The 20,169-nt window shown below is 43.8% G+C and overlaps 1 protein-coding gene across 10 annotated transcripts in view; it reads right to left on the bottom strand.

Moving 5' to 3' along the window:
- Positions 1-4,539: 4,539 nt before the first annotated feature.
- MOB3B (MOB kinase activator 3B) overlaps positions 4,540-20,169 on the bottom strand; it is an 81,788-nt gene continuing 66,158 nt past the window's right edge. For 9 of the 10 annotated variants that reach the window (XR_010608711.1, XR_010608713.1, XR_010608709.1 and 6 more), the window contains one exon: positions 4,540-9,208. Coding sequence is in view for 1 of the 10 variants with exons in the window: in XM_065662495.1 (XP_065518567.1) it covers positions 9,179-9,208 (30 nt within the window). In the remaining 9 variants the exon portion in view is untranslated. The remainder of the gene's footprint in view (positions 9,209-20,169) is intronic. The other variant, XR_010608715.1, reaches the window with a different exon arrangement.

Raw genomic sequence — 20,169 nt, 5'->3', positions numbered from 1 at the left:
GGCTTTTAGGGGTGAGAGTAACATGTAGCTTTCACTCTGCTACTAATGGTGCCAGAATGGTCCCACTTACCCAAATGCATGCATCAGGTGGTGATACCTTCAGATGGCCAGACAATCTTCTTGAATTGCTCTAATTGCTGTGACATACTAAATACAGCCCAAGGGCTCAAATCGTGAGGTCCATATGGTGCATGTCAGAATCACTTTTAATCAGGTCTGTTCATTTTTCAGTGTCACCTGCTGGGTTTGCCTCACTTGTATTCAATGCGGAGGACTGTGAAGAGCAGAAAAGGAAGGCTGAATCCTGCTTTGCCATCATATCGTGCAGCAGCAGGCAGTCATCATCCCAGCTCTAGTGGCAATGATGCAGTGTAGCTAGGTGCATGGCATGAAACAGTCAGTCTCACTTCTCCCCTGCTGCTTCACTCCTTGGCTGACCTAGAAGGTGCCTCTGCTTTATGGTTTCAGCTATGTTCAGCTTTACGGATTCAGCTATGGAAAAAGAGGTGGGCGTGCAGCAAAGCAGGGAGGGAAGAATGCACTGCAGCTCTTCCCCCTGACAGCACAGGTCTCTTCTGGCCCAGACAGGGAAACTGGCAGATAGAAGGGACTCATCACTGCTGAAGAGCCTGTACCCGCTGCTGTAACCACAGGGTCAGCGCACCACGGGGCTGGAGGGGCTGCTGGACGTTGCTAGTGCAAACCCTCACACAGAGCAAGGTCACTTTGAACAGGTAGCTCAGGGCTGTGTCCGGCTGGGTCTTTCAATGACTCCACAACAGCTCTGGGCAACCTGGTACTGTCTGACCACCCTCACAGAGAAAGAGGTCTTCCTTAACATTCGTCCATTCCTTCTGCCATTGGATAGTACAGAGAAGAGTCTGTCTTCTGCATTTACCTCATCAGAACCCTACACATATGGATTACATTCCCCATGAGCCCTCTCCAGGCAGAACAGTCCCATCTCTTTCAGTCTCTGCTTGTGTGAGATGCTCCAGCCCATTTGTTATCCTCATGGCCCTTTTCTGCACTGGCTCCAGCTTGCCCTATGTCCTGCATTGGTGAGCCAGGACTGGACACAGCACTCCATGCATCTCACTGGGCCTCAGCCCTTGACCTGGTGGTGACACTCCTCCTAATGCAGCCCCGAAGGCCTTTGGCCTTGCTTGCCATGAGGGCACATTGCTGGATCATGGTCAGCTCGGTGTCCAACAGGGCCCTCTCTGCCCAGCTGTATGGCCTCTGCACATCCTGATGCCTGGAGCTGTTCCTCCCTGAGGGCAGGACTTTGCATTTTCCATTATTAAACTTCACGAGGTCCTGGTTGGCCTTTTCCTCCAACTATTGAGGGTGCTCTGAATGGTGGCACATCCATATATGTACATGCTACCCTCAGAAACCTCACACATCCCTTGCCACTGGGCTTCTTTCAGCTCTGCCAAATTGCCCAGCTTCCCTCAGCAACTTTTCCAGTTAACTCTGTTAGTCTCAGCATCAACAATCTGTTTCTCCCTGCCATCAGAGACATCAGATCTTCTCCTGGGTGCTATCTCTACACAGCCGCCAGCTGTTCTTAACCCCTATGCTCTTGCTCCCCTCAGGCTCCATAACTCAACTCATACTCAGTGTATATAGTAGCTTCATATATAATAATGAATATACACATATGGTTATGTATGTTTTAGGAATCAAGCCAAAGGACAAAGAGAACAGTCCATAAGAGAGAGCTGTAAGTCCATATGCTGGAGATAGTTTCTGTTGCCCTATTGGACCAATTGTTTCCCTTTGCCACAGCCAAATTCTAACTAAGGCTCTTTAGTTTTAGGACATGAAACTTTGCTCTGAACTGGCCTGGTGCCATTTATATGCCCCTCCTGTCTTGGAGTGTCCCATTAGGAATTAGCTGAAGAACATGGTGCTACCTAAGTTTGAAAAACTGTCAGGGAAGACCGGCAGTCTTTAGCTTAGCTAGAGAAAGGCTACGTGCATGGCTAGTCCAATCCCACTGATGTTGTGAAAAGGTGGACAGTTTCCATTAGCATGTGTGGTCCGGTTGATATGCTGGAGGGAAGGGATGCCATCCAGAGGGACCTTGACACGCTTGTGAGGTGGGCTGATGCCAACCTTATGAAGTTCAACCACAACAAGTGCAAGGTCCTACACCTGGGTCGGAGCAATCCCAGGCACAGCTACAGACTGGGCAAAGAAGAGATTCAGAGCAGCCCTGCAGAGAAGGACTTGGGGGTGCTGGTCAATGAGAAAATGAACATGAGCCGGCTTCAGCGTGCGCTCGCAGCCCAGAAAGCCAACCGTATCCTGGGCTGCATCAAAAGGAGTGTGACCAGTAGGTCGAAGGAGGTGATCCTGCCTCTCTACTTTGCTCTTGTGAGACCTCACCTGGAGTATTGTGTGCAGTTCTGGTGTCCTCAACATAAAAAGGACATGGAACTGTTGGAACAAGTCCAGAGGAGGGCCACAAGGATGATCAGGGGACTGGAGCACCTCTCGTATGAAGATAGGCTGAGGAAGTTGGGGCTGTTCAGCCTGGAGAAGAGAAGGCTGCATGGAGACCTCATAGCAGCCTTCCAGTATCTGAAGGGGGCCTATAGGGATGCTGGGGAGGGACTCTTTGTCAGGGACTGTAGTGACAGGACAAGGGGTAACGGGTTAAAACTTAAACAGGGGAAGTTTAAATTGGATATAAGGAGGAAATTCTTTATTGTTAAGGTGGTGAGGCACTGGAATGGGTTGCCCAGGGGGGCTGTGAGTGCTTCATCCCTGGCGGTGTTCAAGGCCAGGTTGGACAGAGCCTTGTGTGGGATGGTTTAGTGTGAGGTGTCCCTGCCCATGGCAGGGGGGTTGGAACTAGATGATCTTGAGGTCCTTTCCAACCCTAACTATTCTATGATTCTATGACAGTTGGTTTATTTTTCTTGCTGCCACATTGGTGCCAGGAGGGCTGTGAGGAAACTGGTGCATTGGCAGTGATGGTCCTGCACCACCCAGGTCTTAGAAGGTAGATGCAGGGACTGTGAGAATGAAGACCTTGGGCCCACTGTAGGAGAGGATCTGGTTCGAGACCATCTTAAAAATCTGAACGCACACAAGTCCATGGGATCTGATGGAATCCATCCGCGGGTCCTGAAGGAGCTGGCGAATGAAGTTGCTAAGCCACTGGCCATCATAGTTGAAAAATCATGGCAGTCAGGTGAAGTTCCCAATGACTGGAAATAGGGAAATATAATCCCCGTCTTCAAGAAGGGGAAAATGGAAGACCCGGGGAATTACAGACCAGTCAATCTCACCTCTGTGCCTGGTAAAATCTTGGAGCACATTCTCCTGGACAGCATGCTAAGGCACATGAAAAACAACAAGGTGCTTGGTGACAGCCAGCATGGCTTCACTAAGGGGAAATCCTGCCTGACCAATTTGGTGGCCTTCTATGATGGGGCTACAGAACTGATGGACAGGGGTAGAGCAGTTGATGTCATCTACCTGGACTTGTGCAAAGCATTTGACACTGTCCCGCACAACATCCTTGTCTCTAAATTAGAGAGACATCAATTTGATGGATGGACCACTCGGTGGATAAAGAACTGGCTGGATGGCCACATGCAAAGAGTTGTGGTCAATGGCTCGATGTCTGGCTGGAGACCAGTAATGAGTGGTGTCCCTCAGGGATCGGTGTTGGGACCGGTCTTGTTTAACATCTTTGTCAGTGACATGGACAGTGGGATTGAGTGCGCCCTCAGCAAGTTTGCCGATGACACCAAGCTGTGTGGTCCGGTTGATACGCTGGAGGGAAGGGATGGCATCCAGAGGGACCTTGACACGCTTGTGAGGTGGGCTGATACCAACCTTATGAAGTTCAACCATGACAAGTGCAGGGTCCTACACCTGGGTCGGAGCAATCCCAGGCACGGCTACAGATTGGGCAAAGAAGAGATTCAGAGTGGCCCTGCAGAGAAGGACTTGGGGGTGCTGGGGGGGGTTGGAACTAGATGATCTTGAGGTCCTTTCCAACCCTAACTATTCTATGATTCTATGATTCTACATTCCACCCCATCGTGTTAAAATCAGAAGTGTTTTTGTTGTTGAAGAGTTAGACCCCAAACAACTTCACAACACTTCTGCAAGTTTAAGTTTCTTGTATTCATATTTGGATTTCACTGCTTCATTTACTAAGACTGATTTGAAAAGTATTCTTTCTTTTAATGACTACAACAGTTAGCATCAGTTTCTATTCCCATACAGCTGAACCGTCATTCAATAACAAACAGAACTAAAAGAGCCCAAGACACACCTGACATTCCAAACAGCGCTGATGCATTGCAGAACCAAGGAAAAGGAACCAAACACTTTATTCTTAGAAAGACTTATCCTCACTAAAAACTATCAAAATGAAAAAGTGTGTTCTGTGATGGACAGCAAGGAGTGTACATATGCACACACTGTACATATCACACACAGACTTTCACATGCACATCCCCACCCAAACATACATATACGTATGTGCACACATATAAAAGCACGCACATGTATTAGACTGGACAAGTATTTATTTTTTTTTCTTGGGAGGATATTATTATAGCTCTACATTATATTATATCTATCTTTTGAACAGGAAAACTTATTAAAACAGAAAAGAAACAACTACTTTAATAGATCAAACTTATTTGGCTAAACCTTGAAAAACACAAAACACTCTCTACGGAGCTTGAAATACATGAAAAATCAAGTTTGATAATTACAGACTTAAATGTATACAACTACCAGATTCTTACTACTGATTTGGCTTATTTGCCCTTGGAATAGTCTTCATAATTATTTAAGAAAGTATTTAATTTCTTTCAATACAGAGGAAAAAATGTCTAAACACTGACCACTTGTCTATAACACATCCCCCAGTGTTATCTCCTCTCTAAAGCAGTTAAAGCATGTTATGCAATAGCAAGCATGTATCTTTTTAAGACACAGTGCATCCTGTTTTGTAGGGCTGGCAGGTACCTCCTGCTCTCTGCTTCTGCTCTTCTGAAGACACAATGCAAACCCAACCCTTGTTGGTCTCTCTTTGGAGGGCACAGGTGAGAGGTATCCTTTCTGGAGGCACAGAGAGGTGAGAAAGCTGCATTTTGTAGCAACATTGCCCTTGGGGAAGCAAAAAGATTAAAAGGCAGAAGGCCACCTCTGAGACCCCATTCCCTGAAAGTGTGAGAAACCTGAAGAACATGGTGAAAAGGTAAAAAAAGGAACCGCTTTTTGTGAGAAGGCTCTAGGATGTATAATTTATTCAACCCAAAATACAAAGGTGCTGAAAGATCCTCCTAGTCTATTGTTAGTAGCGCCTTAGTAATAGCGGTTCCCTGACTACTAAGGGCACTGTTCTCTATGTCCTTTCCACATTGCTCCAGGAATTATTTCACACATGATCACTGGTACAGTGTTTACCCCTTAGGTTTCTGCACATCTTGAGCAGTTTTCCTTAGGTCCCCACAGAGTTATACATCAGCTGCTCTCCTCCTCTTTCCCTACCTTGCTCTTGATGAATCCATTGGTCAGGAGAGTCAAGTACCTTGCCTGGTGCACATTTTGCTGCTTAGAGCTCAAGGTTTTGGAGAAAACTCCTGTTTTTGTAAGCACCAAACTGCTCTCAAATCTGATGGAAAATATCAATTTACTGCTGAGTATCAGTAAAAAAATCCCCTTTGATAGACCCTGGAACTCCATCCTTCCTAACACTGAAAGGGAGGTGACATTAAGATTTGTTTCATGTTGCATTTATCACCAGTGACGCTAGTCTATGTTGATACAAAGCAGAAGAAGTTTACTACAAAATGCCTTATTACAGAGACAATCAATGAAAGTTATTAAGTCTTTAACCACCAAAGGCAATCTGGTATCACAGGAACCCTTCACACTCTGTAGTAAAGCTGTGGTCTCAGTCAGCTGAAGTACCTCTTACAGTGCCTTGAATCTTAACACTAACAGCCTATCTTAATAAGGTAAGAGTACAATACTAATTAATAATTTTACAAGAGTAAAGTAATTGGGTTTTGGGCAAGAAAACCAAGACCTGATTGAAAGAGTAGAACGGTGAATAAACCCAAACCAAACCAAGAGAGCAAATCCAAACAACGTCTCCCACTTGCAATCCCAGAACCATACGGAATGTTGGCATGATTAGGGACATACATAATTAGTAAGATCAGGTAGAAAGTTTTTCTCAGTAGCTGAAAATGGTGCCTCTGCACACAATCATGTTTGAAGTCAGTACTCATTACATATCCTGAGGAATCACATAAATCAGGACCTGCAGTTAACAACCAAAACAAAATTCTGTCCAGATGTGGCCCAGAGCCGATTACTGATGCAGCTGGAATCCTTGAGCATGAGATCCAGTAAGATGCTGCACTTCTGTCTTCTACGGGAAGGGAAATATACTTTCACGTAGTGATGCCACATTCCAGACATTATTTTTATTTGCATATCACATACCAGGCACAGGAAAAGAGAAATGGCTCACAGCATGAGATGGGCTGGCTCTGGCTGAACACCTCTGCCGTGGAAGCAAGTGCACCTGTTTGGAGGCATATTTAGCCAAAGGCCAAACTCTACCATTCAGAGGAGATTTATTTCATCGCCTAGCAACCTCACTGTTCTCCCCAGCGGAATAAACAAGCAGAACAAGTACGTTTTGCACTTCTTTGTGGCTGGTTCAGCTCCTGGGTTGTAACAGGCTTTTCTAACTACAGGAATTTTGGCCAGGTCAAACACAAATCCTCTAGCATAAACTCTGCATTTCCCTCCTTTGCCTGATACAGTGTGCTGTACTAGAAAAGGAAACACAAGAGTTTATGACAAGCAGTTTCAGAAGAAGGAAAATACTCCAACAGGTAAGTTTTGCATTCACAAAATCAATACATTCACAAAAAGCTTATTAAAATATAATCCAAAGTAACTGGGAACAAATTCTACTTCATCTTCGGACAGCTACAGTGAATAGACTCAAACCAGCATCAGGTAAGTAGCATAATAAAATGAAGGTACTTTATGTATATAATACCATGATTTTCAATTTATGTAGTGACTTTGATCTTTATGAACAAAATTTCACCCATTTGCATGTTTGTGTTAATCTTTAAAATACGGCACTGCAGTATTGCCTAGCCACAAGAACAGCAGATGGCAACCGACCACACTGAAATTCAAGAGCCGACTGCCAACAGTGCAACAACCCAGGCACTTCGGAGGGGTGCAAGAAACCTTTTTGTATGCAACTGATGCTGTAATTCCAGGCAGCCACCATCCACATGTACCAGGTACATTCTTCCACGGATGCAACATTTCTCATCTTCATAAGCAGGCAACTAAGCTTGGCAGCAGCTGTGGCAATGAATTCCACAAGCTAGTTATATCCTGCAAAAGTGCCAGCAGGCCAGAAGTTATCTGTGTGCACATTCCAATCCCCAAAGAATTAACCCGATTGCAAAGACCACCAAAGGAGGTAGGAACACTTTAGTCCATCCCCTTGAAAGCAAAGGATAATGCTGCTTTCATAATTTAAAGATGCAGAAAAGCCTTCACCCTAGCTACACCGAATGTTCACAAACAAAAGCCCTTTGTTGTGGAATGGACAACCACTAACATTTACAAGCCCCAATTTAAGCAAGCAGGCAAGCAAATCAGAACGTACCACAATATGAGCTTGAAACTGCTGTTACTCTTTAGTGCATGCCACCCCTTCATTTTAAATGTTCCAGTCACTGCATGATCCGTGAGATTTGCTTCTGATACTGTCTCAGAAGATGTAAACACACCTAATTCACTTGAGAAGAAGGCAGCAACAGAGTTCAGCACTTAGGAAGGAAGGAATAATCTTTCACAATAACTCAAGTGTGCAAAATTCATTAGAAGGCACAAAATATATGTGTGTTCCACTTGACTCCATGTACTCAGCTGTATGTCTCTTGTGATCTCTCTGTGAAATATTGCTTCAATATTCTTTTTTTCTTCTTTTTCATTTTTTAGAAGAAAGCCTCTTATCAGGGCGTATTTGGCATAGAAGACTTGATTTACTGCAATGTATGCTTCCAGGCTGTACATATCTGAATTAGTAAAGTTGGCCTGAGTATTGCAAAAAAATTTTGTGTGGAAAGCAAGCCACACTGCTGGACACTGTTCAGATGCAACAGAGACCTTCACTTAGTCCCTCCCGCTCTAACTTTTATGTTACACGTCTTCACTCTATCTTCCTTCCAGGAAGTAACTATATTTAAAAACAGTAATGAAAATTAAGTTTATTTTTCCTTGAAAAGATAAAACTTTAAGGTGAATGAGAGAGATCCTTTTTGTGAAGAGGACGGGAGGATACCAAATCACATCGCTGTACTTCATCGGGTACTTCAGGAAAATGCTGAGCAGATTTGCTGTCAGTGACAGAATGAATTCAAAGAATAGATTTCAACACTGCAGAGCTGTATCTGGATTTCTACTCGTGTAATTGAGATCAGAAACTGTCCCCCGTCACCCAATTCAGAGTCACAATGAAGCACAAACTGCCTGATCAGCTGAAGAACATGGCTGTGCTCCTGGAAACACAAGGCTCGCTGGCATTTGGGAACAATGGCCAAGCCTCGGGTGGCCTGGTGATTGGGGGTGGGGCGGGGCGGGCATTAAAGGCTAGATGTCTTCTGTGATTCCAGATTAATTCCAGATCATCTTAATATTCTGCTGCACTTGGGAAACAAAGCACATACCAAGAAACAAAAGAAAAAGAAAACAACATTGCAGCTAACAATACAGTTTCGTTTCTAAATGACTAATCTGGAGGTCAGCCCAGGGAGCTGACCTGAATTTCAGTAAAGCTTTAGCAGCAGGAGAACAGTCTGCCATCATTTGTGGCTGAAGAGATTCTTATCCCTAATGGAGAAGCTAGACCTAATATGAAATTGATTCTTCTTTTTCTCAATAATCCATGTTGCTCAGATGAGGTTCCTAGCAGCATATGCAGGGCTAAGAACACTGAAAGTGATGTAAAACATTCGTGAAATTAACTGTGGTTCCCATCTTTCATGCTTTCATGGAGTAACAAGCAGGCCCAGTCCACAAGGGCTGTCACATTCTCGAACTCTGCAGTAAGAAGGAAACTGGACTTTGCTTTTCTTCAGTGGATAGCTTTTTAGTGACACATCCTGGTTGTCATCTCTTTCTGTAAAACAAGAGGGGGAGATTAAAAAGCAAATAGCATTTGTTGTAAAGCGTGCACACACATCTTTCTAGTTAATATTTCTGCATCTCTGCTCTTGGTTTTATGTACCACTGTGGTCCTGTCCCCTCTGTCACATTCAAGGACAATGAACATAACTGTCAATAAGCATGCACCACTTTGTCTTTTTTATCAGCTTTAATACCCTACTAATTCCCAAGGTAAACGGTGCTGCATCCCACAAGAAAGAAATTATTCACCTGCAAAAGCAAGAAACCTTTTAATTTAATGTAAGAAAAAGGATTTCAATCATTGTCACTGAAGCTGTGGCCATCAGGAAACATGGAGATACATTCTCTGCCTCGTTACTTCTGCCTACATGTGGACACAAAGTGCACATGGACACAAATCTTCTTGAAGACTCGAACAGAGCTGTAGCATGGGGTCTTGGAGCATTCAAAGAGTCCATTAGGAACTGGGGTTTGGGATCCATACAGGCTTTTTTTCTAATCTGATTTAAGGGCACTTTGACATAAACTCTCTGGTAAACACCCCATTCTATGAAACTCTCCATATCTGTCATCAGATTTTCTGGAAAGAAATATCAGATGATCTGTCCAATAGCAATCCACATACATGGCAGAAATGTGTGCTGTTTGCTGCCAAGGCTGAAGGCTGCCACATATAAGAGTCACTGCAGTTGTGCAGGTTTTCCGTTTAGGTCCTCTTTCATATTGTCTCCAGACCATACAGCACTTCCCTTGGAGAATCTATTTAGATTTACCAAGTTCTGAGAAGTTTTTGCAAATCTTCTTAGCTGGCTCCAATAGTCTGTCATAAGATCACTAATACCTAATGCAAACAGCTTTCTGACAGTCTTGTAACTCTACCTCTGCTCTCACATGCAGAACTGCAGGACTTCTTTCACCTTCCAGAGCTTTAGTTTTAATTTCTTGTAGAATCATAAACTGTCATGCATCACTTATTATTTTGCTGCCATGCATGTAACAGAATGGAATAATGTCATTTGTAGCTGTTATAAAGACAATGGTAATTAGTACAGTAATTTGGACAGTAATGTGTGATCTCCACAATGATCAATACAGTGATCTGAACTAGTAGTTGCTTCTCCTCTGACTTATTAAAGGTGAGGAAGATGAATGCTCATGAAAAAATCTGTCCCTTTTTCTCCTTAAATATTGGGAAGGGATTCTTCATCAGGGACTGTAGTGACAGGACAAGGGGTAACGGGTTAAAACTTAAAGAGGAGAAGTTTAGATTGGATATAAGGAGGAAATTCTTTCCTGTTAGGGTGGTGAGGCACTGGAATGGGTTGCCCAGGGAGGTTGTGAGTGCTCCATCCCTGGCGGTGTTCAAGGCCAGGCAGGATTAAGCCTTGGGTGGGATGGTTTAGTGTGAGGTGTCCCTGCCCATGGCAGGTGGGGTGGAACTGCATGATCTTGAGGTCCTTTCCAAACCTAACTATTCTATGATTCTATGATTTTGGGGGCTTGAGGTGTTTTTCTTTTAAACATCTGCAGTTAGGCTTATCCCTTCAGAGCAACAAACACCAGAAGCATAACAATATAATTCAGCACACTGCTGGACAGCTTCCTAATGTTTTATAGGTAAGGATATACAAAATGTCTCTCTCCCTCTTCTTTCTTTGAAGGATCATGAAGAGTCAGTCTCACCTCTGTGCCTGCTAAAATCTTGGAGCACATTCTCCTGGACAGCATGCTAAGGCACACGAAAAACAACAGGGTGCTTGGTGACAGCCAGCATGGCTTCACTAAGGGGAAATCCTGCCTGACCTCTCTGAATTGGAGAGACATCAATTTGATGGATGGACCACTCGGTGGATAAAAAACTGGCTGGATGGCCGCACGCAAAGAGTTGTGGTCAATGGCTCGATGTCCGGCTGGAGACCGGTAACGAGTGGTGTCCCTCAGGGATCGGTGTTGGGACCCATCTTGTCCAACATCTTTGTCGGTGACACGGACAGTGGGATTGAGTGCGCCCTCAGCAAGTTTGCCGATGACACCAAGCTGTGTGGTCCGGTTGATAAGCTGGAGGGAAGGGATGACATCCAGAGGGACCTTGACACGCTTGTGAGGTGGGCTGATGCCAACCTTATGAAGTTCAACCACAACAAGTGCAGGGTCCTACACCTGGGTCAGAGCAATCCCAGGCACAGATACAGGCTGGGCAGAGAAGAGATTCAGAGCGGCCATGCAGGGAAGGACTTGGGGGTGCTGGTCGATGGGAAAATGAACATGAGCCGGCAGTGTGCACTCGCAGCCCAGAAAGCCAACCGTATCCTGGGCTGCATCAAAAGGAGCGTGACCAACAGGTCGAAGGAGGTGATCCTGCCCCTCTACTTTGCTCTTGTGAGACCTCACCTGGAGTATTGTGTGCAGTTCTGGTGTCCTCAACATAAAAAGGACATGGAACTGTTGGAACAAGTCCAGAGGAGGGCCACGAGGATGATGAAGGGACTGGAGCACCTCCCGTATGAAGATAGGCTGAGGAAGTTGGGGCTGTTCAGCCTGGAGAAGAGAAGGCTGCATGGAGACCTCATAGCAGCCTTCCAGTATCTGAAGGGGGCCTATAGGGATGCTGGGGAGGGACTCTTTGTTAGGGACTGTAGTGACAGGACGAGGGGCAACGGGTTCAAACTTATACAGGGGAAGTTTAAATTGGATATAAGGAGGAAATTCTTTCCTGTTAGGGTGGTGAGGCACTGGAATCGGTTGCCCAGGGAGGTTGTGAGTGCTCCATCCCTGGCAGTGTTGAAGGCCAGGTTGGATGAAGCCTTGGGTGGGATGGTTTAGTGTGAGGTGTCCCTGTCCATGGCAGGGGGGTTGGAACTGGATGATCTTGAGGTCCTTTCCAACCCTAACGATTCTATGATTCTATGATTCTGTAATACGAAGTAAAGACCAAAATACAATTTACAAATACATAAACACCATGATAACTAGCTCTGACCAAAGTAGGCCCCTAAAAGCTGGAAAACCCAGCAGCACTCAGTTTGACAGGAAGCTCTTCCTGGGGAGGGGAGGTCAGTCCCACCAGCCCTGGTGTGGTTTGACACACGCAGAAGCATTATTGAGAGTGCCTGACACTGTTTCCAAAGCTGATTTTCCCATCTGAGGATGTCGTCACAGCCCTGGCCACTCCCCAGCATCTGCACTCTGAGCTGCCTCCTCATGTGCTGCCAGGCTTGTGCTGCTAGGCTTTTGTACGGGCTGTGGGGACACATCTTGTGGAGGCTGTTCAGTGCCTTCCTCTGCAAAAATCTGCTGCTAGTAGAAAGGAGATGAAACGCGCTCAGGAAAAGAGCACTTGTTGCCAAAGTCTGTGATTTCCTCCCAGTTTTAAATTATTCCTTTATCTCTCTTATCTGAAGATTAATTAGTCGCCTGCATGTCCATATTATACTATCAACAACCACAGCTGATCTGTGAGGTAAACCACCACCACTTAACTATTCTACGATTCTATGATTCACTTCTCCATCTGCTGCTGAACAGATATTTGAAGACAATAGCATCTTATCCTGTTAGAAAAGCAGTAAAGAGGGTAATGTGGACACTACTGGAGTTGTCATAAACTTGGCCATCCTCCTTCAGGAGCAGCGGGAGGCAATCATAGAATAATAAAACATAATAAGCAACACATTCAAGAGGCAAAATGGGTCTCCATTCTTACCTCAAAGAAAAAAACGGCATCAGAGACAGGAGTTTAGGCATTCGTAAGTGTGTTTAGGCAAAGGAAAGAATAAAAGCCTAGGTAATTTATGCCTAAGACGTAACTAGAGGGCTTTAAATCAGTTTGCGATGTGTTTCAGCCATATGCAGCTGTGAATGCTTCACTGCTCGAGAGTTATGAAGCATGGAGCTACCATGCCATTCCTAACTTTTCTGTAGAGTCAGAATTTATTTTTTTACAATAATACAAATTCTCCCGAAGCCTCTCCCTCCCTTCATGTCTGGGTTGTTGTTTGGTTGTACAGTTATATTCACGGTCCCTTATATTCACTACCTCCTATTCCACTCATCCTGTCAGGAGAACGTTTCTGGCAAATAGCTCTGCAGTCTTCTCCCTGCTTCTACTTAACCAGCCTTCTGTGTCATTTGGAAATGCTCACCAAAGTTGTAAAGTCAGAATAATGTTGAAACTTAAAAAACATCATCATCTCAGAAACTTTCTCTGTGTTGACCTATATTATTATTGCTAAATGAAGGACACAGAAGTACAGACATACAGTCACATTGCATTCCTGCATATATGTGATTAAGCTTTTACTGATTTCAGCCATGACAATGAAATGGATGTGCTTTTTTTAAACAAACAAACAAGCAAGCAAACAAAACCCACACGATTCTTATAACAGTGACCTGGTACATGTTTTGCAAGAGTGATCTACTTCCAGTTGTTTGTTACAATAGGGAAGAAAAACAAACAGGAACTGGTTTCTCCAAGAGACAGATAAAATTATGAAGGAGGCAAAGAAAAAGCTTACTTAAAATGCTGGTGAGAATGAGAGGAATGGTCATGCCCACAGCATCCATCAGGCATGCGATGTGCTGCAGAGCCTACTGCTGAGCTTTTAACAGAGCAAACCTCTCCTACTTGCCAAACACTCCTTCTGGGATGCTTACCTTCACAAACTAATTACCTGCTCCTTACAGAGGCTGATGGAAAATCCCTCACTGATTCTGATGAGCACAAGGGAACTTGACGCACAGCTCCACTCTGCTTAACTCAGCAGAGAAGTCCTCCTCAAACCTCATCAAAGATCTGGCTCCTTATTTATTCTGGTGGTATACAGCCATTAAGTGAGCACTGCCTTTGACATAAACTCAAAAGCCGAGTCTTCTTCAGTGTTTCGGGAGTTGTCCCGACTCTGTGCTTCTCTGAAACTTTACTGAATTTGGCAAGGTGTAAAGGCATGCTCTCGAGTAATAACTATCAATTAAAAGCACACAAGGGTAATTCCCAAATGTGGAAAATGACAATTCGCTGTTGACTGACTCTTCTGAGAAGGCAGGAAGACGGGTAATGCTGACTCTTTGGTTTAAAGTACTATTATACCCAGCCGCAGCTGGATATTAAATATAATATACAGGTTAGACAGACAAGTTAGAGAATCAGACACAGAGACACAGACAAACATTTTTAGAGATACTCAAAACTTTCAAAGTCTTCCTGTGCTGACTAAACACACAAAACATCATTAACAGAAACTCTCCACACCAGAATTTTTGATACCAGATGCGCTTCCTCTTGAAAACACATCACAAGAAATTCCACAGCATTATTCTGTATTGCTGCATTCAGACTTGCCCCTGCTTTCAATTTCTGATTACACAATTGACTAAAAAAAGGAAGGCAGAAGTAAATGCTGTTTTTCAAACCCAAAATACAAACCAAAAAAAAAATTCTCGATCTTATCTGTGTGTTGAGTATGGCCAAAGACTAGCCACTGAGAAGAATTTAACACAGGACTGACTTCTAAGTAGCTTAAAGAGAAACATTCGTCATTCTTTGTCAAGTCCTTTAAAGTACTGCCTCACTTGCTGGAGTTAACACTAACAAGCACCAGAAATCCATCTGGTTTGTTATTATCTGTGATTTCACAGAAGGATTCCTTCCTCAGTATTTTCTGGGGAGTACCAACCAACATAATTCCCCAGAAGGAGGGAGAAAAGCAACACACAGTCTTAAGAGGGCAATCGATCTTTATCTCTGATGGATATCCGGTTCTCTCCCCTCCCTACTGTTTAAATATGTGTGTCAGATATATTCAGCACATGAATCTATACCTAACTCTTTCAATTTCCACTCCTCAGCTTGTCTTTTCTCCAGGAAAAGAATGGGAAAAATCAGACATCTTACAGCATGCATGAGTAGATGAAGAAATCTTTTTAATAGGACAAATAATGAGTTCCCAAATAAAGAATCACATTCTTCTAAGAAAATAGTGTTTCAATGCTTGCATGACTCAAATACGAAGTTGGAAAACACAAGTTATAAAAAACCGCGTACCACCTTTGTACCAGTATCTAATAGAAGCAAGGGGTCTGGAGTCTGTCTTGTGCAAAAGCTGACGGGAAAGTGGCTGAAGTGACATGAGTAAATAGCATAAATGACAGTATTCTGTAAGAACACCAGATAAATTAATTAATGCAATGATCACTAAAACCAGGGCTGTTTTCAAGATCTGAATCCTCATTCAGTGTCCATGTCGCATCCCCCACTTCCTCAAACCACAGCTGCATAGGGCTTACCACCTCCTGCTATCGCCAGTTGGCAAGCCTACGGATGATCTGACAACAGCCTTTTTTAGCCCTTTGCCAACTGTTTTAAACAAGGTGAGGGTGGAAGATGTGAATACAAGTGTCTCAGCAGAGCAGTGGTTAGAGGAAAGACACTGGCTCTTGACAGGCAGGGATACACTGCACAGAGGTGCCCAGCACCTTGGAAAACCTGACTGAGTAGCTGATAAAAAGGAGATAGCAGCAATGGATACCATGCCTAATTCACCTGTCCCATCTAACTTAAAGAAAAAAACCTTTCACAGGTATCCGGTCACATACTCATGTCTTCAGTCACTGCAACCCAAAAAAAACCCCAACATTGCTCAGTCTTAACCATATTCTTATGGTTAAGGAACTTAACTATTTAACAATCCTGTGAATAAATACATGATGTTGGGCAGGAAGGTAATGCATAATGCTTCTGATCTGTGTGGTTCTTGATTGAGTGCACCATCAGCAAGTTTGCCAATGACACCAAGCCGTCGGTGTGGTGAATGCTGGAGGTAAGGGATGGGATCTGGAGAGACCCTGATACAGAGAGCAGCCCTGCGAAGGAGGACTTGGGAGGTGTTGGCTGACAAGAAGTTCAACATGAGCCAGCAAGTGTGTTCCTGAATTGTTCAGCCTGGAGAAGAAAAGGCTCAGGGGAAACCTTAGAGCTGCTTCTAGTGCCTAAAGGCATCTACAGGAAATCTGGAGAGGGACATTTTACATGGGCATGTAGGGATAGGACAAGGGGGAATGGCTTTAAGCTGTCAAAAGTGGGATTTAAATTAGACATTAGGAAAAAGTTCTGTAGTATGAGGGTGCTGAGGCACTGGCACAGGCTGCTCAGAGAAGCTGTGGCTGTCCCATCCCTGGCAGTGTTCAAGGCCAGGTTGGATGGAGCTTGGAGCAACCTGGTCTAGTGGAAGGTGTCCCTGCCCATGGCTGGGGGGTTGGAACTGGATGATGTTTACAGTCCCTTCCAACCCAAACCATCCTGCTGTTCTATGATTAGAAGGCTCTGTTGGAGCAAACGCAAGCATCACTGGGATACACCTTTCTTCTCCCTACTCTCACAGACCAAAAAAAGCAAGCTATGCGCAAGGAGACCAGTAACGAGTGGTGTCCCTCAGGGATCGGTGTTGGGACTGGTCTTGTTTAACATCTTCATCGCTGACATAGACAGTGGGATTGAGTGCGCCCTCAGCAAGTTTGCTGATGACACCAAGCTGTGTGGTCCTGTTGATATGCTGGAGGGAAGGGATGCCATCCAGAGGGACCTTGACAAGCTTGTGAGGTGGGCTGATGCCAACCTTATGAAGTTCAACCATGCCAAGTGCAAGGTCCTACACCTGGGTCGGAGCAATCCCAGGCACAGCTACAGACTGGGCAAAGAAGAGATTCAGAGCAGCCATGCAGGGAAGGACTTGGGGGTGCTGGTCGATGAGAAAATGAACATGGGCCGGCTTCAGTGTGCGCTCGCAGCCCAGAAAGCCAACCGTATCCTGGGCTGCATCAAAAGGAGTGTGACCAACAGGTCGAAGGAGGTGATCCTGCCCCTCTACTCTGCTCTTGTGAGACCTCACTTGGAGTATTGTGTGCAATTCTGGTGTCCTCAACATAAAAAAGACATGGAACTGCTGGAACAAGTCCAGAGGAGGGCCACGAGGATGATGAAGGGACTGGAGCACCTCCCGTATGAAGACAGGCTGACGAAGTTGGGGCTGTTCAGCCTGGAATAGAGAAGGCTGCGTGGGGACCTAATAGCAGCCTTCCAGTACCTGAAGGGGGCCTATAGGGATGCTGGGGATGGACTCTTCGTCAGGGACTGTAGTGACAGGACAAGGGGTAACGGGTTAAAACTTAAACAGGGGAAGTTTAGATTGGATATAAGGAGGAAATTCTTTATTGTTAAGGTGGTGAGGCACTGGAATGGGTTGCCCAGGGAGGTTGTGAGTGCTCCATCCCTGGCGGTGTTCAAGGCCAGGTTGGATGAAGCCTTGTGTGGGATGGTTTAGTGTGAGGTGTCCCTGTCCATGGCAGGGGGGTTGGAACTGGATGATCTTGAGGTCCTTTCCAACCCTAACTATTCTATGATTCTAAGGGGAATCTCATACATATGCAGAGAGGCTCATACTGGCTCAGTATGGAGCCAGTTCACAGCCTTTTTGTTCAGATCAGAATCACAGAATAAGTAGACAAAGAAGCAAAAGGATTAAAAGAACATTTTACATACTGTTCTTCAAAGTACAAATGGCTGTGACTTCTGCAACCTTTTTGCTGTTTTCCTTCACAAAGATTTCAGCAGCTGACAAATAATTATCATGTGGACAAAACTCTTTGCCTCCTGGTCACAAAAGATGCTGTTTACTATGGAATACCACAGATCATGAGGTTTAAGTTCTGTGTTCTAATCTATACTCAGACAATTAATTGACCAGGATAGGAAGGCTGAAGCCAGACACGTAATAGCAAAGCCATTTGCAAAACTCCTTTCTTCTAGCAAAGCCATTTGCAAAACTCCTTTCTTCTAGCCCTGAATCTTCACTTAGAAATTGCTTTCTCCAAAGTTACCTAAAAAAATTTCCTTGACTTCTTTAGTTACCCCCGTCTCCGTATACTGACAGAAAAAAACAAAAGACTGGCAATTTCTATCTAGTGGGCATATTGATCATTTGGGTATTTCATTAGGTTTCAGGATGTTTTCCGCATGAGTGAGTCTCAATTGTCATCATACACAGGACCGAATGAATTTCTCCTATGATTCGTTTGGCTTCATGGTAATTACTCTGAGGCTATGGATGGCCTGATAATAGTCCCAACTGATTACTCTTGAATTGCCATAGTGAAGTTTGCAGGGTAATACTCCTGTCTACAAACGTAATCCCTTATCACTGATGACAAAGGCACTTTATCAACTAACTGCAAGTTGGAAGAGGATCAGGAAATTGTACTGCAAAATGCACCTGTCAGTAGGGTTATATCTAAGTAGATACACAGAACATGCATTTGGATGGCAAACTTGCTTAAAGGCAGAGTATTCCAAGGAGGTACTTCCACTTTCTTCATGTTTTTATCTTCTGTATCTTACCTTACCAAATGGACTTTAAATGTGCTGCTCTTGGCACTGAGGTCACGCAGAGTGAATAACCACATAGTAACGCCATAGCATACAATTTTGCAGAAAATTTATCAGGAGACGTGCTAGTTCTCTATTATGAACTACAGTTTTGTTATTTATAGTATGTATTTTACATAACTGTTTTTATACAGTAACAGATCTATTTAAAGGGACAATAATTACATCTTTCCTTCTTTTTTTTTTTTTTTTTTACAAAACTGCCAAGTTCATTTTTTTCCTTTGGCAAACATAAAAATTTGATTTGCTGTTTCTCAGTTTTCCAGTTTGTGTGGATTTAGAAAAACTAACAACAGCCTAACCCAACGCTCAAGAAAGCCAACAGTCACTCAACAAGTACTGTTCAAATTAGGAAAATACGCATTTTTTGTTAGGTAAAATAGCTTTCCTGAAACTTGTTCTCAATAATGTCTTCACAGTTGCCTTCTAATGCCAGTTAGGCTACTGGATTAAGTTGTTAAGTGCTACAGAAAGGAAATTATAGCTATTTTTTGAACAGTTTTCCAAAATTTCAAGCTATAGGAAGTTTCGCTTTCTTCTTTTTAAGAAGTTTGTTATTTGCAAAGATTGACAGCAGTCAGTGGATTGCTTCCTTGTTTCAGTCTAGTAAGGGCAGCTGATCTATGTCATTCACAGAAGCACAGGATATATCTAAACTGCAATGCTGGTGAAAAAGCTTTTTCCAGTCTCAACTTGCTGTTAAATGTGCTTTCCACACAGAGCACAGACCATCAGGAAGGACCTGTTTTGCTAATCAATAAAAGAACCAGTGTAAACAGACCCAAACAAATTACAGATAGAAAATCATATCGGATTAAATTCTTAGTGGTTTTGCCACTTTCTGATTCCACTTACAGAGTATTCTACGTGGTTTTTCCTTGATGGGGCATGACCTGCAACTCTGATTCACATCATCTACCAGTTATTAGAACAGCCAGAGTAAGGCATCACGTGGTTACTAAGGAGCAATTTTGGCTCTGACTCATTTTGGAATTTAAACACAGGCAAGCCCATGTGCAGGAAGCTCCCATGTGAGTAGAGTAGGAGAAACACATATCCATTATAAAGCAAATAGTTTCAAACCCTTTTTTTATATCACACCTGACCTGGAATGCCCCTGTAATTCTTTGTGGTTTTGCAATCACAATTGCTCTTTTCTACTCTGTTTTTTTCTCCTTGTTGCTGTAACCAAACCAGCTCTCCCCACAGATACTGAACTAGGACAGAGCAACAACTTAGTCTAAACTTTCCTTTATTCTGGCCTTTTTAATCTTGTTTCAATAATCTCTTTGAAGTTCAAATGTAGTATTGTTTACTGCAAACTGAATTACGGATTAATTTGGAGAACCCCTTTTAATCAACAGGCTATAATTTTAATTCACTGGCTAAACTTTGAAACAAGACTTCTGTGGTATACTCCTCACCAGCAACAGGCACTTGTACTTATGCACCCACAAAAGACAGCTAATTGTGTCAAAGCACAAGACAGCAGAGCAGTTAATCCAGAGCACCTT

This window comes from Lathamus discolor, chromosome Z (assembly GCF_037157495.1).
Source record: "Lathamus discolor isolate bLatDis1 chromosome Z, bLatDis1.hap1, whole genome shotgun sequence".
Taxonomy (NCBI): Eukaryota; Metazoa; Chordata; class Aves; order Psittaciformes; family Psittacidae; genus Lathamus; species Lathamus discolor.
The sequence above is the reverse complement of the archived record's forward strand: the minus strand, read 5'-3'. Positions and strand labels throughout refer to the sequence as shown.